This window comes from Ruditapes philippinarum, unplaced genomic scaffold, assembly GCF_026571515.1.
Source record: "Ruditapes philippinarum isolate M1 unplaced genomic scaffold, ASM2657151v2 ctg513_1_1_1_1, whole genome shotgun sequence".
NCBI classification, from domain to species: domain Eukaryota; kingdom Metazoa; phylum Mollusca; class Bivalvia; order Venerida; family Veneridae; genus Ruditapes; species Ruditapes philippinarum.
Genome location: NW_026859247.1, coordinates 120,193 through 147,181, shown reverse-complemented (window position 1 = coordinate 147,181; position 26,989 = coordinate 120,193). Strand labels below are relative to the sequence as shown.

General features: G+C 32.3%; 3 protein-coding genes across 4 annotated transcripts in view; 1 reads left to right on the top strand and 2 right to left on the bottom strand.

Moving 5' to 3' along the window:
• Positions 1-463: 463 nt before the first annotated feature.
• On the bottom strand, positions 464-1,702 carry LOC132755785 (uncharacterized). The gene has a single exon (XM_060746703.1). The coding sequence runs from the start codon at positions 1,700-1,702 to the stop codon at positions 464-466; it is 1,239 nt and encodes a 412-aa protein (XP_060602686.1).
• Positions 1,703-4,244: 2,542 nt separating this feature from the next.
• Positions 4,245-26,989, bottom strand: part of LOC132755779 (E2F-associated phosphoprotein-like) — a 67,018-nt gene continuing 44,273 nt past the window's right edge. The window contains exons 2-6 of the mRNA XM_060746698.1: positions 13,435-13,563; positions 10,951-11,129; positions 7,334-7,435; positions 6,729-6,945; positions 4,245-5,407 (exon numbers count right to left, since the gene is read on the bottom strand). Coding sequence (XP_060602681.1) covers positions 5,158-5,407; positions 6,729-6,945; positions 7,334-7,435; positions 10,951-11,129; positions 13,435-13,502 — 816 coding nt within the window. The 5' untranslated portion in view covers positions 13,503-13,563 and the 3' untranslated portion in view covers positions 4,245-5,157. The remainder of the gene's footprint in view (positions 5,408-6,728; positions 6,946-7,333; positions 7,436-10,950; positions 11,130-13,434; positions 13,564-26,989) is intronic.
• Positions 16,156-26,989, top strand: part of LOC132755778 (multidrug resistance-associated protein 1-like) — a 29,800-nt gene continuing 18,966 nt past the window's right edge. The window contains exons 1-13 of one of the 2 annotated variants that reach the window (XM_060746696.1): positions 16,156-16,443; positions 16,770-16,946; positions 17,827-17,961; positions 18,468-18,596; positions 19,583-19,699; positions 20,531-20,589; positions 21,052-21,180; positions 21,509-21,775; positions 23,174-23,369; positions 23,613-23,751; positions 24,548-24,729; positions 25,403-25,540; positions 26,365-26,511. In XM_060746696.1, the coding sequence (XP_060602679.1) occupies positions 16,402-16,443; positions 16,770-16,946; positions 17,827-17,961; positions 18,468-18,596; positions 19,583-19,699; positions 20,531-20,589; positions 21,052-21,180; positions 21,509-21,775; positions 23,174-23,369; positions 23,613-23,751; positions 24,548-24,729; positions 25,403-25,540; positions 26,365-26,511 (1,857 nt within the window). In that variant the 5' untranslated portion in view covers positions 16,156-16,401. Of the gene's footprint in view, positions 16,444-16,769; positions 16,947-17,826; positions 17,962-18,467; positions 18,597-19,582; positions 19,700-20,530; positions 20,590-21,051; positions 21,181-21,508; positions 21,776-22,250; positions 22,447-23,173; positions 23,370-23,612; positions 23,752-24,547; positions 24,730-25,402; positions 25,541-26,364; positions 26,512-26,989 lie in introns of both variants that reach the window. The other variant, XM_060746697.1, reaches the window with a different exon arrangement.

Below are 26,989 nucleotides of genomic sequence, written 5' to 3'. Positions count from 1 at the left end.
AACTATAACCAGGCTAAAGAAGAAAGCAAAAGAACACGTTAACTTGACAAAAACAAAATTAGAAACATTTACGACATATTCCAAACAACGGCACTGCAGATGAAATATTGAAACATGTGGAAAATAATCACATGATAGAGGGTCAAACGAATTAATAGATAACCTAATGATTATTTTTTATCGATATATCAAATGTTTGTTTTAAAGAAGCAAATCTAATCCAAATAATATTTTCTTTACTGAAACTACATCTCTAGTCAAAGATAAAAGTGTAAGTAAATTGTGCATGAATAAAGTGATATATCATTAAATTAATATAATAATAATAACGGAAAAAAGAAAAAGGTATAGTTGCTATATTCATGTAACTATGTAAGTATTTAGAAACATAAAAATCAATAAATGACGACCATCAATACATAGAAATAACCAAAAATGGCTTAATCGGTACATGTATGGACCATTATTCGCATGCAAAAGTAAAACATAGCAGTTTCTTTGCTTTTTGTCTGAACTTTGAACTCATGATGATGTAAAATAAAGGATTGGTCATACAATTGATCATAAATATTTTTTGTGTAAGAAAAACGGCAGACGATGATCTTGAATCCGTTAAAAGACCATAGATGGAGGCAGTCCAGTTTAAAACCCATGTACTTACATAGACGAGGGTTATAAAGAACATCATTAAGGTTGTACGATTTACCATTTTCCTGCTTCTCTTTTCCTTTGCGTCATCAACAGACGCTAAAATCTGTTTCTGTGGCATTTTGGAGTCATACCGACTCTGCTCACACGCCTCAGCAATGTTCACCATGTTTTTCGAGTAGCTTGGTATCCTGTCATCATTCGTTATCTTAACGTCATTTACACTTCTCTCAGTTGAGTGTACAACCTCAGACGACTGGAAATCAATGGGAAATTCTCTTGAAGATTCCACATCAAATACATTTCCATCTGAGTGGTTACTCAGCCTCCTGTTGCTGGTCGTGGTATTTTTCTTGGTTTTATTTTCCTCTGTGGGATATTTTTCCGCTTTAGTCATAGTTTTGTGATGGCGGTGTAAAATAATTGCAACTTTTGTGTAGCATACTATAACAACCATAAACATTGATATAAAAACCAGACCCATGATCACCGAAAAAACGCTTGCAATTAGCATATAGTTTCCCTCGCGACCACAGGTTTGTGTTGCTGATTCGTAGGACGTGGTAAATATAAAGAACGTACTGTACGATAACCCCGAAACAAGTATTCCAATAGAAAAACGTTTTGCAGTAGTGGATGCTGTCCGAGAGTCTTTGATAGTGTTGCTACTAGTTCTCCGGTACCGATCGTAGGCGGTGGCGCCCAGCAGCAATGTTGTTGTGATGTTCGGAAAACCAATAGAGAAAACATGCAGACGACAAAAAGTTATTGATGACAATAACTTCCAAATGCTCGGTTCGTAATGTAAAACGTAAGATACGGTATTCACAGTGGCTGAATATAAGTCGATGATCGACATGGAGAAGACGAAATAATCAGTACTACTTTTTTCACGAAGTTTTTGAAGCACTGCTAAAACAATGGCATTCCCTGGAATTCCAATAAGTGCTATTAATATCATGCAACTTATAAATGTATAAGAAGTCCATCTTGGTAGTCCATGTACTTTCAGCAAAAACAATGAAGTAATGTTAGCTGCTGTAACATTATCCATTCTCTATTTTATATCAGATCTTTATCAAGCAGCTGCAAAACCACGATAAACGACCGTAACACTCCAACAATTTAGATATAAAGCACTTTCTTGTAGCTAGCTTAATTTGGCCTTTATCGCTCACCTTGTTCAAAGTTATACATCCGCAAAAACCTTTGGCACATTTCGCCCCTTTCCCATGTAGAAAAAATACAATAAATAGTATTCGTAATCCAAATGGACTATGCTACTGAACGAAATTTAATTATTTCTATAACCCTTGAAATAAAATGGACTGTACGAAAAATCCATGTTTTAAGTTATTACTTATAGACATAATGGATACGTAAAACAGAGGACTCGTTCAGGTGAACGTAAAATGCAAATGTTTCTCAGAGAAGATTTACATGAAAATGTAATACATTAATCCGTGTTTTACGTTTAGACAAACTGTCTGAACTAAAGGTCGAATGTTTTATCTACTTAAAGAAGCTTTTATTCAAATTACCTTAATGATGAAATAAGGATTGGATTTCGAAATACGATTAGATGAAACGATAAAAATGCTAAAACTTGGAATAGGAAAGTATCAGCAATTACTTTATTCTGATAATTCAAACATAATCCCATTTGAAAAATTATATATTAAAGCATCAAATAGAGAGACAGAGATAACTTTAAAGACACATTATGCCTCAGAAGTCATTACTTTGTTAAATACTTATATATGTTAGATATCTGTTAATTTGTAGAAATGTTAGATATTTGTTAATTATTTAGAAATGTTAGATATGTGTTAATTATTTAGAAATGTTAGATACAAATGCATGTGTTTGATAATATTTAGTAATGGATTATGAGCATTTTAGATTTTAAACAATTGAAGAAAGTGCTGGTGAATTTGCAGTAATGTGTCGTAAAGGATGCAAAATGCAATATTCCATACAAAATACTACTGTGCTTTTAGTTTTATTTTTTAGCTCGGCGCCGGAAATATCATACATGTATGTCCGAGATCTAAGCGTTCATGCCGGTCCACTCTAGAAGTCACATCGGGGACATTATTTATTTTAATATTAAAATATTAAATCGTTAAGTATGTACGAGTTTCATTATGCCCGTGTGACTGTAAATGGTGAAATCTATATTTATCTCAGGATGGATGATCACGTGACATTTGTTTACGGTAACATTGGGACCCGTTAATGGCCGCACACATGACTTAAAAGGTTTTGTTATTTTTTCATTTTATCTCAACAAAGGCAAATATTGCCGATTTCAATAATACATATTTTCCAAATGTAGCCTTTGTACTTTTCCCGATATGATTACATAAATTTGTGACAGAATATATTACGCATATTTTCATCAAAATATTGCTGCACAGAAAATTTCTGCAAGTATAACGGGAAAAGTAAAAGAGCTATAACAGAAAAATATGCAGCATATTTGCCTGGAACATTGTATGTGTTAATTATTCAAATATTGAAAGGAAAAAATATGGCACGACCAAGTGAAAACGTAAACAAGTAACATTTGTTTCATTATAAGAGTTGACGTATTAGATATAACCGTACACATCCAGTAACGCAGGAATGCAGAAATAATTAAGAAATTAAGCAATAATAACACCGAAATTGAGCAATAATGACACCGAAATTGAGCAATATTAGGCACAATAACTATTAGTCAGCAGTGCGCAAGGTGAAGGTCATATTAAGTTTGTCATTTTTACCCCAGCAGGATAGTTTTTAAAATATGTTTAGATGTCTGCTAGGAAATGCTTCATGACAAATTTCTATAGTTTATGCATTTTATTTTCACTAAAGAAGACTTAATGTGTTTTACTATGTAAATCTATATAAACTAAGTGACTCTATGGGCAAGAACCAATTTTTACCCCAGGGATTTTGTAGAGGTCCACTTTGCAATGATACATGCCAATGTGAAGGCAGTAGGCATTTCTGTTCCAAAAAAGTAGACTTAAATTTCATTTCAAATAAAAGCCCATGTAAACCAAGAGACTTAATAACTTTTGTTAAGGACAACAATGTGATGCTATATGCCAAATATCTAACCTCTGGACTTTTAGAGAAGTATGTTTTAAAGATTTCATTTTTAAAGTCTATTTCACTCCTGTGACCTACTTATGCATCAGAGTTGAACCATTTGTATAACTCTTGTACCGAACCACCTTAGGATTGTTCCTGTGAAGTTTGTCTAAAATCCGTCTTGTGGTGAAGGAGATGTTGTTTAAAGAAATTGTGGACAAGGATGAAAGCACACTGTCATCACAAAAGTTCATCTCTGAGCAATCTATGCCCAGGTGAGCTAGAAAAACAAAACAAAACTTTTCAGTTTGTTAAATGTTGAAATTTTACTGATTTTATTGTATAAATAACTGAAATACCATAGCTCTGCGTGCGGTTTTTAACACTTGTCTATTAATAACCATTTTTATACAATATTCCAAGTTAAAAAGGGGAATAACTCCTAAAATATTGCTTTCAGAATGCCCCTTGCCTAACAATTTTTCCATGTCATGGTAATGAAGTATTCATAGTTTCATCTTGATAATTTTAATAATTTTGAAATTATCCTACTTATCTGGCGATTTTGACAAAATTCTAATCAATCATAATAGCAAAACAGACAAGCTAATAATGTACTAGTATTTCAATCAACTTCAATATATAGATACATAATTCTCAACAACAATTAATTTATCACAGATTACCCCTTCATTTCAATATAAAAACCAAACTTCAGTGATTTGAAAACTATCTAAGAAAGTGATAAACTGAAGCAGTTAGCTAACAAATGAAAGAAGTAACCAACACCATAATTCAGCAGCTTACTAACACATTCAAGAAGTGATTAACTTTAGTAGCTTGCACATGCATTACTGAAGTGATAACCTTCAGGAGGAGTGGTAAACTTTGCATATCTTTCTAACCCAACATAGAAGTGATAAACTTTAGTAGCTTGCTAAAACATTAAGGAAGTGATAAACTTCAGAAGCTCTTTAACTAATTAAAGTGATAAACTTAAGCAGCTTGCTAGCACATTAAGGAAGTGATAAACTTCAGTAGCTTTTTTACATTTTCAAGAAGTCTGATAAACTTCAGTTGCTTGCTTGCACATTAATATGATAAAGTTCAGTAGTAAAGAGTGATAAACATCAGTACCTCGCTAACACGTTAAAGAATTGAAAAACTTCAGTATCTCTCTAACCGATTATAAAAGTGATTAACTTTAGAAGCTCCCTTAAACATTAAGGAAGAGATATACTGTAGTAACTTGCTTGTATGTTAAATAAGTGATAAATTTTAGTAGCTCACTAACACATTAAAGAAGTGATAAACTTCAGTAGCTCACTTACACATTAAAGAAGTGATAAACTTCAGTACCTTGCCAACACATTATAAAAGTGATAAACATGAGTAGCTCGAGAACACATTAAAGAGTGATAAACTTCAGTAACTTGCTAACACATTAAAGAAGTGATAAACTTCCTCTTCATCATACACAGCAACTACAGTGTTACATTCAGTACATTTCACAGGGTGGAATTTATCCTCACTAGTGTCTGTTTCACAATTCTCCTTGTTTTTCTTCCGTTTTCGAGATCTGTTGGAGGCCTTGGGATATTTGAGGAATTCAGTAGTGTCAATTTCACAATTTCTCACAAACATTGCTCGATACTGGTTTTCATAAACATCATGTCTGAAATTTGTTGAAAAATAAGTAAACTTTAAAACAAGCTGAAATGAAAATTACAACATATATGTTGTTTCCGCAAAAGAAAGTTTCAGTTCAAGTTTTTATTACATTTACTTCAGTGATTATTAAAGACACTTTTTAATTACAATGCTTAAGTGTTATAACTTAATTACATTCTGAGTTAGTGTCAGTAATTTGTGCAAAACTATGCAACACAGCAAACACAATTTACCATCAACAATATAAGCAATATTCTCATTGATAACTATTTGCAACTTATGCATAATTTTTCACCATTGACCATTTGCCATTTACAATTGACAAACTAGTCACATATTTCTGATGAAAATCAAGTTAAAACATACAATTCACAATTTGACAGTTTCAAAACCAGCTTTTCTTATCAGTAATTTTGCGAGTAAAAATTACTGGTTGCTTATCTCTCTTTTGAATCATATGTTATATTACCTGTCATGTGGTAGGTTTAACAATTGAGCCGTGTCATGACAAAACCAACATAATGAGTTTGCGACCAGCATGGATCCAGACCAGCCTGCGCATCTGCGCAGTCTGATCAGGATCAATGCTGTTCGCTATCAGTTTCTCTACTTGTTATAGAGTTTGTAAGCAAACAGCATGGATCCTGATCAGACTGCGCTGCTTCGCAGGCTGGTCTGGATCCATGCTGGTTGCAAACCCATTATACTGGTTTTGTCATGACTCGGCTCAATTAATTTTAATACTTTTGGTGTCTAAAGAGATGTTGAATTATAAACTGAGATGAAGCTAAAATCACAAGCTTTTCATTGATGTTATAATAAGTAAAATTGGACAATAAATCGCAATGAACTAACAGTTTAAAAGGGGTAATATTTGTATTGTTTTAGCACTAGAGATATCGATTTTACTCGAAAATAATGGAAACAACTCATGTTTTCACACTCGATATACCTTGGTTATTTACGCAGTTTGTATAGAAACTGTCAACCGGTGTATTTACAATCACAGAGCAAAAAAAATTACCTCCCCTGGCCATCATTTTGAGGGTCATTCCCAATATATTATATCCCTATGGTGAGATAAAAATCTCTCATAATTCTATCATCTTCATGAAAAATTATAAAAATCTTTATCATATTACTGCTATAATAATATTTTCCTTCATACATGTATGCATAAAGAATTCGACAATACACGTATATCAGTTATTTATATTAGTTTTTTTTCCCTTCATTTTTTGTCAATTATATTATATAGAATATTGAGCCCTGAAAATGTCTGCCAATTCTGGCAATGGAGGTAAATATTGTAAGAAGTATCTTACCTTTGACAATCAAAGCATAATGTGGTCATACAGGCTGGACAGTCCAATACTGCATCACTATGTGGCAGAGGTTTCTGTTTCTGTTTAGAGGTAGTATTGTTTTTTGGGAGGTATGACCTCCTCCTTTCTTCAATCCACTTTTCATTGTCATCGTCAATATTTGGGTCATAGAGGAGATCATCATTGCTGAGCTGTTTTTGTTGCTTCTTTTTGTCACCTACAGATAAAACACAGTCAATTCATAATAAAATATCAGATTTTATAAATAAATCATTTGATTGGTACAAGGAATGTTATTTGTTTGAATGATAATAAAACTTCTTGTCTATAATGTGGGTCTCTGCTCATCTGTATTATCATCATTTGTGGATATCAAGATATATCTAATAAATTTTTTATGAAATTAAAAATTCAAATCAGTGTGCGGAGTTTCCACTCATACCAAATTTCAAGCAAAAACTTAACCAAAGTGTGGCAGCCATGCCAATGCGCCATCATGCCCGAACAGTACAGTAGCTCTCCCTTTCCTTTGAATAGTGGAGCTTAACTTGGTGCAATAAGCATCTATTATATAAAATATTAAGTGGGCATATGTTGTATTTTACCTTGCGTGATCATATCCTCTTCATCTGAATCAAAATAAACATCATCGTGAAATCTTGGCTGATCTTTACTCTCACTGTTAGATGTACCTGAGCAACCAGCCTCTGTAACAACAACAGATATAAACTTAAAACATTGATATAGTTTTTAGTACATGTATAATGATTGTACTCTGCTGCAAAAAAATAATTAAATCATTGTAGATTTAAGAGACTCATCACACTGAGTTTAGAAGTAATGGCTGCTGGTTCCTTTTTGTAGATTTGAAATGCTGTAAAACATTCTTTTTCCTATCTATAACTTTATCTATGCAAAAACTTATCCAAAGTGTGGCAGTCATGCATCCACAATATCAATCATTTAAACTTCTGAAGGTATTCTCTTGAAAACATAATACATCTCCAACAGGACTAATATCTATAAACTGACATTATTATCCAAGGTCCATAACTCTAGCATGGATTTTGACAAAATTAATTTCAGTCTATGTGAAAGACCTTTAGTTTGGTTTACTTTTGTCATTCAACATCATTTTTGTTGTTGTTGTATCAAACAATTAAAATTATAAATCAAAGAGCATCAACTTATTTCAAAGAAATGAATCAGCAAATGATTTATAATGCCACACATTGTATTCACCAAGACAAGAATGCAAGAACAGCAGTTGAGAAATAATTTAAGTTCACAGCAGCAGTGACAGTGCTTTCCTCACTTTGTACATGTTATCAACATGGTATTTCTTCTAGCATATCAAACTAGAAATGTGTCATCATGCCACGGATGCCCCCGCATGCAGCCAAAATTTCAGATGGTGCATTAATTATTTTTTTCATTTTAAGTTCAAAGCCCTTAAAACTTTAAAATGTTAACACAAACCATTTTCATACAATGTTCAAGACACTGAAATTATTCAGTCTTAACCTTTTAAAAATAACATATTTCATATTTGTAGCCAAAATAATGGCTAAAAGTACGAGTGCTGAAACTGAAAGTACAAAATTTTTCCAACATTCAGGAAAGATAAGTTTGTCTAAAATCATTGAACCACAACCAAATTCATACTTAAACTGTTTATTCCTAAGATGTATCTATATTATTTTCAAAGTGAAAGGGACATAACTCTGCAAAAAAAAATCATCAAACCATGACCAAATTTCAACTTGACCTGCCCATTCCTTTGACATATCAATATGTCAAATTTAAGTTGAATATGTAACACTGTTGGGTAGATAATGAACAGAAACTGTAAATTTCATATTATTTTCAAAGTGAAAGGGGCATAACTCTGCCAAAAATCATTGAACCATGACCAAATTCCAACTTGGCCTGGGCATTCCAAAAACATATCCATATGTCAAATTTGAGTTGAATGTGTTGTACTGTTGGGGAGATAATAAACGGAAACTGAAAATTTCATATTACTTTCAAAGTGAAAGGGGCATAACTCTGCCAAAAATCATTGAACCATGACCAAATTTGAACATGACCTGCGCATTCTTTTGACGCATCCATATGTCAAGTTTGAGTTGAATGTGTTGTACCGTTGGGGAGATAATGAACGGAAACTGAAAATTTCACATTATTTTCAAAGTAAAAGGGGCAAAACTCTGCCAAAAATCATCGAACCATGACCAAATTCGAACTTGGCCTGTATTTTCTAATGACATATCCATATGTCAAGTTTGAGTTGAATGTGTTGTACCGTTGGGGAGATAATGAACGGAAACTGAAAATTTCATATTATTTTCAAAGTAAAAGGGGCATAACTCTGCCAAAAATCATGGAACCATGACCAAATTCGAACTTGACCTGTATTTTGTCATGGCATATCCATATGTCAAGTTTGAGTTGAATTTGTTGTACCGTTGGGGAGATAATGAACGGAAACTGAAATTTCATATTATTTTCAAAGTAAAAGGGGCATAACTCTGTCAAAAATCATCGAACCATGACCAAATTCGAACTTGACCTGTATTTTGTCATGACATATTCATATGTCAAATTTGAGTTGAATGTGTGCAACCGTTCTTAAGATAATGAACGGAAACTGATGATGACGGAATGACAGAATGACGGAAGGACGGAAGGATGGAAGGACGGAAGGACGGAATGACGGAACAGGGTAACACTATATGCCCCGGCCGTTACATGGCGGGGGCATAAAAAAGTATTAAAGCAGCATGCCTTCAGATTCATGCTAATTTTTAAAAAATTTTGAAAATGTATTTAAAAGTTTAATAAATACTGTATAGTGAACAAAATAAGTAATTTACACATTGCAAACAGCACTTACAATCCACATAAATTACCAAAAAGAGGTCAAAATATAGATAAATACCTTACTGCGTTAGTAACGCAGTAGAATTATAGTGATTGATACTGCAAAATTAGTCATTAAATGCACATAACATGTAAATAATTAATTAAATATTGAATCTTTCTACATTTTATAAGATCTTAAGACATTTTTCTAAAGATTGAATTTCTTGAAATATTTTGGCTCATCTGGAGGACTGCAGCTTTAAGAGATATCAAGTATATTGTATTTTATCAATCTGTCAACTTTGAAAAGTGCCATGCTCAGCAGTTAAACTCAACATACTTGCCAATCCTAAACATTTTTTTTCCCTCATAAGATAGTTCCGATACATGTAGCTTTAACATTTGAATCTTTACAATCAATAACTCTTACATGTGGTATTTTTTCCAGCATACCAAACAAGTATCAATTAAGGGATGTTTTTCCAAAAAGTGCCATGCTCAAAGCTTACCAATCCTTACTTTATTTTTTCTCCATACATTGCACCTATACATGTAGTTTTAACATTTGAATCTTTACAATCAATAACACTTTCATACATGTATTTATAAATGTTTGTAAAATTTATTCATCAGTTTTTATTCATATATTTTTTATAAAAACTGCACCCAAAATAAAAAAAATTGAGAAATAAGGATGATAGCATTTCTGAGGCAAATGTTGCACTGAGTGGCATCTGAGGAACTGCTAATTTTTATTAAATTCCGATTCGATTGAAAAGCCTTCTTCATGTTTAAAAAATAAATATTAAACAATAAACAGGAAGTCTTCAGATGTCACTCAGTGCATCAGACAAAAGCCTGAATCTAAATAAGAACCACCAAAATACTAGTTCAGAATAAGTTTATCAACATGAAAGAATTCAATGATGCTACATATGTACATGTACAAGGGTAACAGTAAACCTTAAACACTTGAGAGTTGAATTATCCACTTACTCTTTAGGATGTCTATACCTGATTATTAGTAAACATCAACAAATTTTTCATACTAAACTTGCCCTACTCTAAATAAAGATCAGTCCATTAACATTTTTGTAAATATCAGAATAAAAAAGAACAAATAATTAAACTGTATGGACATGCAGTCAGCACCATCACAAAAAACAATAGATTTTTAATTTAATTCTGAGTATACATTTGTATTTCTTTATTTTAATATTTTCACGTCATGTTTTCTTGTAAAATGACCCAGAAAATCTAAGACTATGTAAGATGTTTAGTAAGCTTTAGGATCTCAGTGGTGTTCATTTAAGCCTATTAAAGCTACATGTACAATAAAAACAAACTTTTGATCTACCTGAAACTGATCCTCTCCGTCGTTCTATTTCTTTAATTTGTCCATTCAATTCTGCGTTCATCTCTTTTTCAAAATCATCTTCACTGGATGAGTCTCTGGTGACATTTGAATTACGGCGACACATCTTTCTCTTCTGTTCCGGAGTTCCATAAAGAAGGATGTCAATTTCATCATCGGAACTGTTGAAAGTATTTAAGTTTTTTTAATGTGTGTTAGGTTTGGTTATTTATCAAGCTGCTGGAATGAATAGAAACAATATTGGGGCCAACTTTTCGGTGGTCTTCGACGGATTCCAGTTTCAAAGACCGTCAATTTAAGGTGAGGGTCTATTAGGTAGATTATTACACAAATCTGCTGTATTTTGATTCACATAAATGAAATTAACTGAAAAGACTAAATGATAAATTTTCACTGCATAGCAGAGGCCATGCATAACTTTTTCTTATTCCTATAATCAAATTTAAAAAGTTTTTTTTTATCATATCAGCTGAGTGAAATATGTATTGATAAATTGTATTGGTTTAAGAATCTTTTGATCCTAAAGTCATATACATCAGAGGAATTACATTAGAGTGTACTCCCGGGAAACATATTTTTCTTGTAAATAGTGATATTCACATTTCATACTTTGACCTTAATGAAAGTCCTGGGTTCCAGCCCCGGTCAGGCTGCACATTTTTCTCACCGCCCAATGTGGGGCCATGACTGAATTTTATATTATAGCTCAGAGTTTAATTAACATCAATTGCTCTGTAACTCTGTGAAATTCGATGACACATTTAAATATATAGCAGGGGAGTATCATCAGTCATGGTTCAGAACTGTTCACTGTTTAGCATTTTAGGGAAGATGATGTGTAAACGGCGGAATAGCTGTTGGTAGAGCCACGGTACAGTATTCACAGGTTTTTTCTTCCAGGATTTTGGGAACGAACATGACCATTACCCATGGACTTGGGAATTTCAGTGATATTTTGTTAAAATTGGGAAAAAATGCATGACTTAAATTTTGCAGTGATAATTTAAAATGAAAACAAAGAAAAACTGTCTAGGATGGCATCTGCAAACATTTAAACACTATAACAGTGCAGAAGCCCCGATTTTCAAAGTTTTTTAATTTGGTATTCAATATCTTTATTTTATAACTTTTTAATTGGGAATTTTTTCCTGTGTATCGGGAAAATAATACACTATTTTCAATCGGGAATATGACCTAATATTGGCTATAAAATAAGCCAAAAAGAATCCCTGATTCAGAGAGTCCTGGGCGGCAGCACGAAATACCCAAATATACCCAAATATAGCAATATTCATAGTGTCTATTCTAGGATTCGAAAAACTGGGATATATTTATTGAAAAGTGAGAATTTATTTCATTTGTTGATCTTTTCCCTTCTTTCTCTTAGTAAAATTTCCACCATGCCTCAGAAAACATAGGGGGGAATTCTCAAAAATAGGTGTGAATCCCCACATCCCCTTACCTAGAATAGACACTGATATTCATTTTGGTTTGTACAGTGTAAGAAATTAGGATTTGAATCGGCTAGGCAGATTGGAATGTTCACTAGCCCAAAAGAAATTTCACTAGCACGATTCATTTGTTCAAAACAGTTGTCTATATTGCCTCTAAAATACAGTAACCTGGTCGGGTTTGTTACTGTGAAAAGTTGGTAGCCCAAGGAGAATTTAAGTAGTCAGGGACTATGCTAATTTCGAACACTGTTTGTATACAATATTTATTATAATTAGAAAATGAATTAATATTCACAAAATAATATGACTTTGCCGGCTATAACTTTCATTTATTCATTTGGTTGAAATTGGAGGGTCAGATGTTGAAAGAAAAAAAACTTACAAAGTGACATGTGCTTATCTAGGTTCATTAATGAATTGTACAAGTTTGCAATTTAAGATTAAGATATGTTAATATTTGTTGTTTACATTAAAATTTGTAGGGTATAATTTTGTTGAAATTTCATACAAGTTAATTCTTATTATTTTTTTATTTAATAGCTTTAATGGAGTAAACTGTATTTAGGTACATTTAGGTTCAAAACACAATGATAGGAAAGTGTACCCGTCCTGGGCTCAAGTCCCGGTCAGGCGTCACATTTTTCTCACCATGTGACATATAATACATAAAAGAGTTTAACTGTTTCAACAAAGTCAAATATAATGTCAGCTAAAGATACTTCAGCGCACAGGTTTTATAGCACTGCAAGACAACATCAAAATAAAAGCAACATATAAAGATATGGATAATAGAAGCCAGAATTAAATATAATGCAGACATACTGTTTTGTATCCTTAAAAACAATAATTATATGGACGAAAATCATTCTTCCTTCTCATGAGAAACTTGTAATATTCGAAGGTAAATAAATGACAAAAGGTAGTGGTTCGTCTTTTATTATGATTATAGTACGAAAATATCAAGTGCGAATCAATATATATTAAGAATTTGTTTCAAAATCAATTTATATACCTGTCTATCGCTTCTTGGTCGCTTTCATCTTCTAGGTCAAGATAATCAAGATCCCTGTCTGTAATCATTATACTTGTTTATTGCCAATTATATATTTGGAGATTAACGTTATAAAATCGTCATTTTCGTACTCATTGTTGTATATAAATACCGTTCTTACGGAATCTGGAAAAGGTCTAAATACCGTCACTACGGGTCACACAGTTTCGTTACCTATCTCCACAAAAAATAATAGACTCTTCCCGGATCATAGGAATTTTGTATCAGTTATGATGCTATTTTTTTAAAAGAAAATATACACCTTAATTAATAAACCACGACTTTAATTAATTTAATTCAATTTAAGCCATGAATAAACCATGACAAAATACTATCCAGCAAATGCTTATGTAAATCAAAGCACAGAAGGCGTTGAATTTGTTTGGGTCTCAGAATGTCAGAAAGGTGAAGGTTGTGAGATTATAAACCAATTTGTTTTTGTATAGTGCCACCAATGCTTTCCAATGTTTTAACTGTAGTAAATTGGCTATAAGACAAATTGCAACACTGATATTCAATTCAATGTTTATTTGACTTAATCAATTAAAAAAGTTGCCTTAACTAGAATTTGAACTCCAGACCCCTCGATTCCTAAGCGACCGTGCAACCCCCTCGGCCACGGTGGAGTTATATGTTAACAGCCTGAAGAAAACCATATTATTTTGAATTAGGGTTTGTAACTTATTATTTCGTTTAACACAGATGTAAATAATCATGGAGCTTACTATAAGCATGTATATCTATAAGAATAAAACAATATTAGAAATCTTCGACCATTCGGGAACTATTTTTCTTGAAAATTAATTCGCCTGTCATTTGACAATCTTTACGCAGTGATCTCCCCTGAATTTTTCGGCGTTAGTGTACATATAAAGGTAAGTAACCGCTTCAAAAAAGCGGACTACTTTCGGCATTTGCAATTAACAGCATCAGGGTCTGAAATTTCGCTACTATTATTTGTTTGGTCTGACGACCCAAACAAATGTAACCATGCCTGTCTTTAATGTACAACCATGCCTACTTTTCCAGAATTAAAATGAAATAGCATCTACGAAATACATGCCATTTAGACAACGACCACAGAATCCATTTTAGTTTTTAAAGTACATATACGTATAGGTTTTGTTGATGTAGTATCTTAATTAAGTACTACATGTAGGAAAAGACAGTGAAATGATAAAAAAAATAAGAAATTATACCATCAAACTATGTTTTTGTTTAAAATTCATTATATATTATCTTTCCCTCAAATTTAACATTTAACTCAATTAAATGGTGGGCGAGTTATGGTAATTTCCACCTTCAAACTATTTAGATGTGCGGTTGGTTGTGTGTGTGTGTGGGGGGGGGGGGGGGGGGGGGACAGGGTAAAATAAAAGAAATGAGTTTAAGCAAAAAATACCGTTTGAAGTCAAGCTATACACGAACACTTCTATCTTTAATAGAATTTTAGGTGTTTATTAAAAGTTTATTGGTAAGATATATTGCGATATCTGAAAACATATTGGGATATAATATTGCCAGATAAAATATTGCAATTTTGCACACCCATATGCACCGTCATGAAGATGGCCCAAACTAGTATATTTCAGGCGTGGTTTATAATTTGGATGGGTAGGAGTAAATATAAATTGTGTCAGATCACGGATTTATATTACATATATATAAATCCGTGGTCAGATTTAAGGAGCAATGAATGCAAAAAAAAAAATCTTCAACATATCTTTATTTCCCGCCACCATATAATATGACAACGCTTACAGAAATAACTCATTTTCCGAGTTAATAACATACACGAGCTCATACCTTTAAGCTCATGATTTACGAGTACATTTATATCTTTGAATGATGCTGGGAAACTTGTTAACTGCTTGTGTATAAAAAATGAAATATTTGGAATTGTAGTTTTGGCTACACTGAACTTCAATTTGCTGATTTTAAAGTCAACTGTCCCATAATGTGGATAGCGTTTGGGAACTCTCGCATAAGTTTTTTGCATACGAAAAACTTACCTTGAATTCATTTTTCAGATATAAAACGAGTATTGGAAATAAAAAAATATGTCCATCGAGCCCATTCTGTATCAGTTTAGTCCCCTACTTATTTATCAATGTTTTGTTCTGAAAAAGTAACGTTAAGTTATTTCTGTAATGAAAACTTTAAATGTTTTCGAGAATAAATGGGATTTTAAATCCACTCTTGTAAGAATCATATTTCATATATCTTGCGAACAAAAAAAAATAACAACAAAAAAAAACAAGAAAAAACAAACAAAAAATAAAAAAAACAACAACATTTTTCAGATGAATTAGAGTCTTTTAAATAGAATGAACCATTCTATATATTTGAAAGACCCTGGTTGGAACTCACCAATAGATCGTGTAAATTAGATCAACTTCGACACTTTCCGTATCTACTCGATGAGTTTACATCAGTCATATTGAAGCTTACGGGATGGAAAGTGTCGATATATTCCGAATATTTCACGAGTTTACAATGCATATGTATATGTTACATCAATACAAACAAAACTATCTATCTATCTTTAACAATATAAATAATGTAACTAAATTAAGGAGAGGTTAAATAAGATATGATTCTATAATTATCCCTTAATGTCATCAGTTTAAATATATCATTATATTGTACTGAAACTGTGCAAATATCTAAAATATCACTACATCAAGTATATATAATGTAACAAGGATAAACAATGGTTGTCTTAGACGTGTTAACCAATAATAAATTAATTATTTCAACTTTTCTAATCACATAGCTTTAGACAAACTTAGCTAAATTGTATTTTTTTTAATTGTTCGAAAATTCATATAGATATAATTAAAAAATATTTATGTAAGAAGATAAACTGAAGAATGAAAATATAATCAATCATTCGTGTTTATAAGACAGGAACAAGGGACATTTATTATGGACGTTTTAAATAATTTCTGTGGAGATATCAAATTATGGGTAAATATTAAGAACTATTTGATACCGAACCTTTACTCTGTTTTAGTATTTAAAAAATACAATGATCTTAAACTACAATATGTTGCTGTTAACATTTGTTTTTTTTAATTCTTCACATTTGATTCCTTTTATGAAATGTTCGAATATATATTTAATACATATTTATATTTGTAAAGATTTAAAAACAATATCGGGACGTGTACGATAGAATACCGTATAATGAACAAGTATGCCGCAAATCTATCAGTTTTTTTCTCGGCACATTAAACTTTTATCTACCAACGCATAATATCTGAAAGGAGCAAATATATTCTATATTAACCCAGGACAAAGATTCTATCTTACAAGACAGACCAAATGTTAGTCCATGTTTTGAAGACACAGTTCTGGTATGGATTCCGTACGGCTTTCTCTGGATCGTATCGCTCCCTTTCACCGCCTATCTGTTCAGGAAAGAACGGGACCCACCTTTACCATTCCACAAACTGCAAATTATGAAGAAGGTATCTAAATATTATATCGGACAATTACATTTCTTGCAGCTTTTAGATTACTAGAAACATATTACTACTTGGCTGTCACGATTCAGAACTATTTAGGGGAGAAGATGTGTAAGTCGGTAGAGCCGCCGAACGATATTCCGAGGATCCCGGGTTCGAGTCCCGGTCAGGCTGCACATATGCGTCATCCTGTGACAAGGCCATTTATTTCCAGCTAATTAAGCATTTTAGCAAGCTAAGTCTTTATACTTTAAAAGCCCCATTTAATCTTTTTCTTCTGAGAATCCACACTGAGCTGTGTTACATTGTAAGATGTCATCCTATGCATGTCCATGAATGTTTTACAAGTTGTGCTTCATAATAGCTCTGAGCCCGTAGGAAACCGCTGTTTCAGGACGATTGGGCAGGAATGTATTTCACATCCTCTACCCATAAGATGAATTTCTTACGCGTTGCATATCATGTAAAAATATGTATAAATATATGACAATTATATTAAAAAGGTCAAAAACTGTACACCTTAGTTTATCAGATTACAATGATATAAAGGTATGCATATGTATATATAAACCATTGTTATCAGTGTTAAGGGTACGAGTTCGGACTACACATGCACATACCTTTACTTTATGATAGCAGTTGTAGATTTGACAATAAAATCTATCATTGAAACAAAAATAAATAAATAAATAAATGAGTGAGTGAGTGAGTGAGTGAGTGAGTGAGTGAGTGAGATAAAATAAAATAAATGAACGGTCACCACATTTTGAGTTTTAAATGCTAAAATTGACGCCATTATTAACGTGATGTCATACCATTTTTGCACGTTAGTGTGAATATTTAAATGAACATGCGAGTAAAATTCTGTTATGATTTTTTTCAGATGATGACCCTAGCTTTAATCATGCTAGTGATATCTGAGATTCTGTTAAAGAAAGAAACAGGATACAGATGTAATGATGACGTGAACGTTCCGACAGCCGCTTATGTGGCGGTCGTAATTAAAGCAGCCTCGTTTGTATGTATTTTTAGGTCAACTCATTTTTATCATTTTAATTAAAGTAACGCAGATATGTCTCTTTGATTATTGTTATAATTAAGGTTATGTCTGAATATTTGATATGGAAGTACACATGTAGAGTTTTTTACGTTGTGATGTAAAATCAATGACTTATTTCTTAAACTTGAACTTGAGTCAGTATAGAATGAAATACGGAATATTGGGTTGTGTAGATATATTGCGAGACCGACAGTAAATATCATTTTTTACCAAGCTGCGAGTAGCAAAATTCATGACCCCAGAAAGCTTCTACAACATAATTATCATTTTATTATATACCTATACATTTGAAGACAAAAATATATTTTATTTTATAATATGAATATTTCTATAGTTATCTAACAAAAAGAAACGAATAAGCAACAATCACTAAAAACGATCGATTAAGATTAAGTGAAAAACGCATATTTAATTTCTGACGCTGTGTTCTTATTTATATACATGTATGTCCATCTTACTTTCAGCTGTTAATACTGATTGTGGAGGAAGGTATGCGTTTTGTTGGAGTCAAATCTTGTATTATTACATTTACATTCTGGCTTCTTATAGCTGTGTCGGAAGTTATACCAGTTTACTCGTTGATTATTGCCGATGTGAGTTGGTTGTTTTTAAAAAAACAAAATTTCGAATAAAATCAAATTATCTTTTTGTGAAGGGTATTAAATCGTATGTTCTGCTATGTTTTATTTGTTATAGTGAATGCTAATTTAACAATATTTCAATTATTAACATGAATTATCCCCAGAATTCTACACATTAATTATCTAAAAGATTGGCGGAGAAAGGTTTCCACTTAGCACTGATTCGTCGACAAAACTGTAACAGGAAATAAATAAAAAACATATAGATCTACCGAAACAAAAGCAATGAAATGATATTAATCAGTTACAAATAAAATGTTACTCAATTACATTGAGTATAAACATATTGCAAATGCTATACATTTTTTTCTATTAATACGTTGTTTGAAAACTTTCTATGTTTTTTTTTCTCCTGAAAATGATGCACCGAGTTAGACACCAAAACCCATTAAATCTATCATCTCCATATAACGTCGCATGATTGTCGCTTATAATTATGTATTTCTGTTTGGTTGTTATGTTAGACAATTTCTATTATTATTCGAATAAAGGTCATACGGTGACTTGTCTACTTTGCCGCTGCAGACATTAACACATCACATGCATTTCTGGCACAACTGAACACCTTTGTTGAAACACCAGCTTTCTGAAAATTTGAAAATTACTTATGTTTGATCTAGAAAAGAAATGAATTAATATCGCATGGGAATTCGACCTTAAGGTGATACATGATGTCAACTTACTATACCACAAAGTCACTTCAAGTCCAATAATTCGCGTCATCACGTAAAATATGCATATTTATATAAAAACAACAATAGCAAAGGCGGCGACAACAACAAAAACAACAAAGAAATAACCCCAAACCCCCAACCCCACCCCAAAACACCAATAAAAAACCCCAAAACAAACAAAAAACAACAACAACAATAAAAACAATGTTCGTATAAAAGCACAATGATTATTGGTTAACTTACAATAACAACGTTTTATTTCAGAAATGGTGTCCAGCAAGCACGTTAACTTGTGTAAAATTATCTGTTATTTGGGTTCAGTTGGTTCTGCGTTGTTTTGCCGATCAGTATGACAAGGTGGAATTCGATGCGCAGCAAGAGGTAAATAAGTTTAACATGATTTTGAATTGGTTCATTTATCGTTGATATAAATCGAGTATAAAAAGAAAGGTCTATTTAACATGGATACGAGTATTGTAGTCCCTACCGTGGTTTTAAAGCAGCATGCCGTCATATTAATGCTTATTTTCATAAAAAAATTGAAATTATATTTGAAAGTATAATACATGTATTGTGAAGTAACCAAAAGGAAGCATTTTACCAACGTAGATTTCCAAAACAATGTCAAAATATGAAAAAATAGCCCTAACTGTGTTAGTAACGCAGTAGAAATATAGTTATAAATAATGAAAAATCTGTCATTAATCGCATATACCATGAAAATTATAACCTGAATCTTTGCCTAAAATCTTGGTACATTTTTATCAAGTTTGACTTCTTAAGAATATTTTGACTCATCTGGAGGCATGCAGTTTTATCAAGACAGCCAATTACAGTTCAACCTCCTCAGAGTAACGGCCTTTGGGAAACATGGATTTTTGTTTTTGACAGGTGTTTATTTATTGTAAAGTCTCAATAGGGCAAGAATTGACACTGTTGATGTAAAGAGATTATTGCTATATAGTGGGTCAGTCTGCAGAGATTGCATTGTATATATATGTACTCAAATATTATTATTTTTTGTTATTTTCACACGAAAGGGTATTATAGAAGTTTATCATTAAATTAAAATAATTGAAATAATTAAAGTAATTAATCCGTCAATCTTAATTAAGATTCTAAAATTCTAATAAACGATGGATTGTCCAGCCTATTTTAATACGAAAAAATAAAAGTTTAATAAATTCACAAGATATACTTAAAATTTTACAGGAGTGTCCGCTCGAGAATGCTTCATTTATAAACAGGCTTACATATACATGGGTATTTCCGTAAGTTTTGAACTTTTTTGTGACAATAGTTTTAGCTCTGATTTTAGTTTTAAGATTTAAGAACTATCATTTAAGATTTTAGAACAGGGACATTTCGAGATTTTTCCCACCCAATGACAGATAGAAGTAAAAAGATGAATAAATCAATTAAAATAATAAAAATAATACAAATTTGAAATTTATGACATTCACACTAAATGTAATGTATTTTTTCATGGGTATTTTTTAAGCGGTGTCATCTAAATCATCGAACCTACTTTACCTTCAAACTGAAACTGAACGTCTTTACTCCTTGTCACTGAGGTTACTTAGGCAAGTGTTGTGTTCCTAGTTATACATAAACCTTGATTACCGTTATGCCATACTTTAAATTTCGGAATCCGATAATTAACAGACAAAAGGTCATTGAGTATTCAAATGCCTAAGGCCAATATTGCCAAACAAATAATTTATATCAAACAGATTGGTCGTAAAAGCATACAGAAAACCACTGACATCGTCTGGTTTATGGAGACAAACAAAGCGACTACAGAGTCAATATGTCGTTGGTAAATTTTTGAACAACTGGAACAGAGCACATAATCTGTATCGGTAAGGCCTACTACCTTATAACTATCAATGATTCGAACTAGCAATGGCTCTATAAGCGAGAATATCATCATTCGTGTCACTGCAACTTCAAATCATTTGCCACTTAAAGTTCTGGGTTCGAATCGAGCCTATTTTGAATTATTTCATGTCAGGGATCCGATTCTTTAATAATTGCATAACAGTTAGCTTAGTTCAAAATAAAACTCCACTTATATTTTTTAAAAAAGTATTAGAATTTTAGGTAAGCGTATATATACTTTACTGATAAAGATTCATCTTGAATTATTCTTTAAAATGTTTCCTACAAAAAAAATCTGTTAATGTAAAGAAAGACGAAAGAAAACCAAGAACGAAGACTATCGATGGAATCCGAATATGACGAGCCAAATGAAAAGACTCCCATATTGTCTACAACACGAAATAAGAGCATACAAAGAGACGCACTGTATAGATTTGATAATATGAAGCCAAAATGTGGACATGGTCCATCTATATTTTCGGTAATGTGGAGAACACACCGAGGACAGTGGGCAGAGGCAACAACATACAAAATAATTGGAGATGCATTTGATCTGCTACAGCCATTTATATTAAAGTAATGCTTTAATATCTCTATTCTTGTTAGACACATTTACAAAGCAGATATGAAATGATTTAAATGTATTCTTTGAACCAAGTAACTTGGACCAAGTTTAGATATTTTCAGTAGTTTGAGTCGCCTTTATTAAATAACATTTCCCTCACCGCTATGAGGATTTATTATCGCAAGTGGCGTCAAATGAAGCTATAAAGCAAACCTTAAGGTCGGTTGTTCTACTCAGAAGTCCCTTTTGTCTGGGATATAACTCAAGTCGCTGAAAACTCGCCATATGACGTGAATAGTACCATAGCGGCATTAACCTTTAAAAAATTGTAAAATTTGTAAGATTTTGAAATTTATGTTAATCTTTGACTCACGCTTCTTTGCAAAAGAACAAGTGACAATTTCTTTTCTAATAATACGTTTAAACCACTTAATATAATAGATTTTGCAAAATTTGCAATTTGCAAAGTTTGTTTCATTGCTTCAGTTTCATAATTGAAATGATTGAAAGTATGGGATCACCAAATGCTATTGAATACCCCAAATGGATAGGCTTTGCATGCTCACTGGCTCTGTTTGTTGCAAGTATGATGAAGTCTTTCTTCTGGGATTTTGCTCAATACCATCAGATGTCAATTGGGTTAAGGATGAAAACAGCGGTTATAGGTGCCGTTTACCGCAAGGTGAGCACTACCTTGTAGTGTAAATATCTGAAAGTGTTAATTCACTGGGCAAATCGAAGTGTCATTGCTTTGACTTTGCGGTATACGACGAGGTGAGTATCAGGCAGCAGTGCCATTAGTTTAAATAACTGTCTACCGTTTATTACAACTATTGTGGAGTCTTTCTTCTTAAACTTAGCTCAACACTACCAGATATCAACTAAAATATGGTCATCGTATATGGTTATAGGGACCCTGTATCGCAAAAGTGAACATATTTGTATCATGTCGTAGTTTTGAATGATTTGGATGGTGCAGGCGGATGCAGGGTTCGTATATCGCAAAGTCAGTATATTGTATAGTAAACAAAGTGAGAATCAGCTCGAAACGTTAAAGTTTGGAAGAGACATACCGCATGTATATTCATGCATAATTTAAAAAGATATGAAAAAATGTCCGTAATGCTGGTATCTGGTTTTAGTGACAAAGATTTGAGCTCTTGTAGCAATACATCTGCATTGACTACAAAATCGTAGCAAATATCATACAATGGTAGGTATGAGTAAGGGCGATGTGACAATCGTTGAGCATGTTTCAATAAGTAAGTGAAGTTTCATTAAGTATAAGGTTCGTGTGGACATTCAGTAGACGTCATGAGATGAACGATACGACACTAGTTTAACGTGAGTATTATTGTTGTTTTGTGTTGTGTTATTATTGTTCATGCTTAATTGCTTGCTTGCTTCAGTTTCATTATACAAATGATTGAAAACAGAGATACAACAAACTCGAAACATTACCCTAAATGGATCGGCTATGCGTGCTCAGTGGCCTTATTTGCTGCTAGTATGATGAAAACATTCTTTTGGAATTTTGCACGATTCAGTCAGAAGTTCATCGGACAATCCATGAAAGCTGAACTTATCGGTGCAGTTTATAGGAAAGTAAGTTACATCAAGAATGACCAGAATACAAAGTTTCGACTCAATATATTGCATGCTTAAGAATAGTTGATGCTGTTTTATTTATACGGATAAATTAATAACCATCATACTTTGTATTTTGCTTTTCCTTGCGCTTTATGTGTTATTTTAAGAGTTTAAACTTCACAAAGGTTATAGTTTAATTATTTACGGAACTTTTCACGAGCATAGAAATATTCAAAAGACCTTTTGCTTTTTCTTCAGACCTTTTCCCTATCGAATTCGGCCAAAAAATCATCAACCGTTGGCGAGATTGTAAACTTGATGGCTGTAGATTGCCAAAGGATACAAGATTCAATTACTCTGTCGCATCACGTGATCTCGATACCATTCGTAACATCAAGTATGTGTAATGTTTCTCGTTTGATTTGGTAACAAGAAATTTTCAAAATATTAAACACACATTTTGCCTCAAAAACAAATAAATAAACTTTTTTAGAAAAGGCAAACATGAATTTTCTAATGTTTAAATCATGGTTGTAGAGAATGTTAGATGCTTTTTACCTGATGCAAGTAGCGACAAATGTGAGATAATTTGTCAGAAAAAAGCAAAATGTAATCAAGGTTGTATTTTGACTTCCATAAAAAATACTAATTCACTGTAAGTGTACTTAATGCCAGATGAAAATGTTGGTTCAGGCCAGTGACTTTTTGCATACTATAAACGTACACCAAAATTAAAAGGTTTTAGAGAAATAGAAATAAAAACATTTCTGAGACATAGTGGGCCTTAAATTCAATATAATTTCAATTATTTAAGAAGTATTATACTAAGCATTATAAGTTTGCAAAAAATCTTTTTATAATTAGAAATATTTTGTTTGGGTGGTTTTTACGCCAAGTTTAATCCATTTTTTACTTTTATCTTTGCGGTTGATCCACCTAACCGGCCATTCATTTATAACTTACCAGTAATAACCTATGACCGACAATATTTGAATCAACTGTTAGATAAAAATGGCCATAAGAAGTATTCTGTATGTACATCTAGCGGTAGATATCATCTTTTTATTTCAGATGCAATCTAAACTCCATTGACAACATTCCTTAGAAAGTTAATAACTTTATTTGGTAACTGATATCACAAGGACACATGCATACATGTAGTTGATTCTTATATTTTTTCCCCTCAATTTCAGTTGCAATGTTGCAGTTATGGTATTTGATTGGTTTTGCCACATTTAGCGGTATAGGAGTGATAATTGTTATGATTATTTTGAATGGAATTCTGGGAAGACGTCAACAGTGGCTTCAGGGGCTTGTTCTAGGTTACAAAAGTAACCGCATCAAAATTCTTAACGAAATAATAAACGGAATAAAGGTAATTTAATGCTTGTGTTACAATTATATCAAGTAATGAGCGGTGGTCTTACATTTTCGTTTACTTTTAGATTTCTATTGTTTACAAATAAATGACCAAATAAAAGCCTATTGATTGGTATAGATGGAAACATGTGTGCCACTTAAACGGACGATTTTGAAATGACGAAAATGCCCATGATTTTTTTTTCAATATAAGGTCACAAAATAGTCCGAGTGGTGAACGCGTTGGACTAGTAATAAAATGATCGCTAGTCGCATGGGTTCAAACCCCGTCAGGGGCAAGTCGTTGTTTCCTTGAGCAAGATACTTTACAGTCATTGCCTACTACTGGTTGGTTTCAGGGTCGAATTATAACTTAAAGCTTCCTACACAATCGAACTAAAATAAATTCTGTACAAACCAAAATAAGTATTCTAGGAATGATTTAGTTTCACAAGAGTAATAGACAAGACAGACAAGTTTATGAAATTAATCTGTATTTCGTTAAAACAAAATGGGCTTTTAATTTGTGAACAAAAGTGTACGCTTGTTTGTCTGTATCTGCTATATGTTACATGAGTATGTCATCTTTATTAACATTATTAGAGTCAAGGTCCCGACAAGGCCTAACTGTTAATTTACAGCAGTAATCTATGTTGTAAACGTTTAACAACAACTTTTCAATTTTGCAGGTCCTGAAAATGTATACTTGGGAGAGGCCATTCCAGAAAAAAGTTTCAGCGTTACGAAATAAAGAAGTTTATGTTTTGAGGAAGGTAGCAGTTGTGATTGCCGTGGCATTGTTTCTCTCATTCTTCAGTCCGTTTATGGTACATACTCGCAAATCATTATTATTCATTGGATATTTATTTCCGTGGTTTTCGTGGACAGTTTTAACCTCTAATTAAAAATACAACATTATTTGATTTTGTCTGCTGTAAGATATTTTGTTTTCTTTTGCATTTTTCCCCTAAAATGCACAATCTACAGATTAAAAAAACCCACGAAATTATTATTATATTTTTTGACAAAACCACAAATTTCGTACACATGAAATCAAGTGAATTCACATAACATACATTTACAAACTTGTTTTAACGCTTTTCACTAACACTATATTCTTTAAATAAACATACATGTATATAAACTAAGATGTATCGTTGGCAAGGTGGTTAAACCAGCTGACTGAATGATTGCTTTGGGTTTAAAGCTTGTCACGGAGTCGGGACTGTTTCGAGAAAGCTATTCAATGAGCTTTGTTCGGTATTTTTATAATGCACGAAGGGTACCTAAGTCCTTCTTTCATACTAAAAGATGAATGTGGTTACATAACCATTAAAGTGATATTTTACCAAGAACATTTGACTTTCCTGTTGGGAAATGACAGGGTATGGTAAAAAAAGAATTAAGTTCGATTTTAATTTAGACTATAAAGACTTATTTGTAAATTGTATTGGAGTAAAAAATTAAATAATAAAATCTTACAATTTGAAAATCTGCTAATAGAATATTTGCTTCTTTTTGCGACAAATTTTCTATTTACATAAAATATTATTACACGTATAAAAGAAATAGAAAAAATGGTTCTAAACAATTTATATAAAGTAAACCACAGTAAGTTTGTAGTTATATATCAAGTTTTCTGATTATATAGGTAAGTTATGCATTTTATGTGGTGTATACGTTAACAAAGTCCATACATTACCTGGATGCCCGAACAGCTTTTGTTGTCCTGGCTCTTGTCAGTACCATACGTCATCCAGTATCTCTGACGTCAGAACTCATCAATGGATTTGTTCAGGTATCACTGGACTTTTTGTCTTTTATAAATTACATTCACAGTTTAGCGTAACACTTTCATAATAGTGCAGCCGGTTTTAAAACATTTAGATATTATACTATCTTTTAATAGTATGTCTACATCCTTAAAGGCATGGACATCACAATACACTTTCTTGATTTAATTGCTTTTATAACCATGAAATGTTAGGTTTCAATAGTGATACTTTTATAGCATTCAATACGAGCAGAATAAACAGAATGAAACATTTTGCTTTCTTTTCTTTAAAATGGAGACAATTCACATTAATAATAAGTCCTTGTCAGTCTCTATTTTGACAGGCTGTTATGAGTGAATTTAAAATTTCATTGTGCTGTTAGGGGCCAATTGATATAAAAATAATATTAAATTATAATTCTTTTATATTTCACATAATGTAAAAAAAATCTGCGGATTATCCATCAAACCATACATTGTCGGTTGGCTGAAATCTACATTT

Coding starts and splice junctions, on each gene's coding strand:
- LOC132755785 (XM_060746703.1), bottom strand. CDS start 1,702: ATGGATAATGTTACAGCAGCTAACATTACTTCATTGTTTTTGCTGAAA.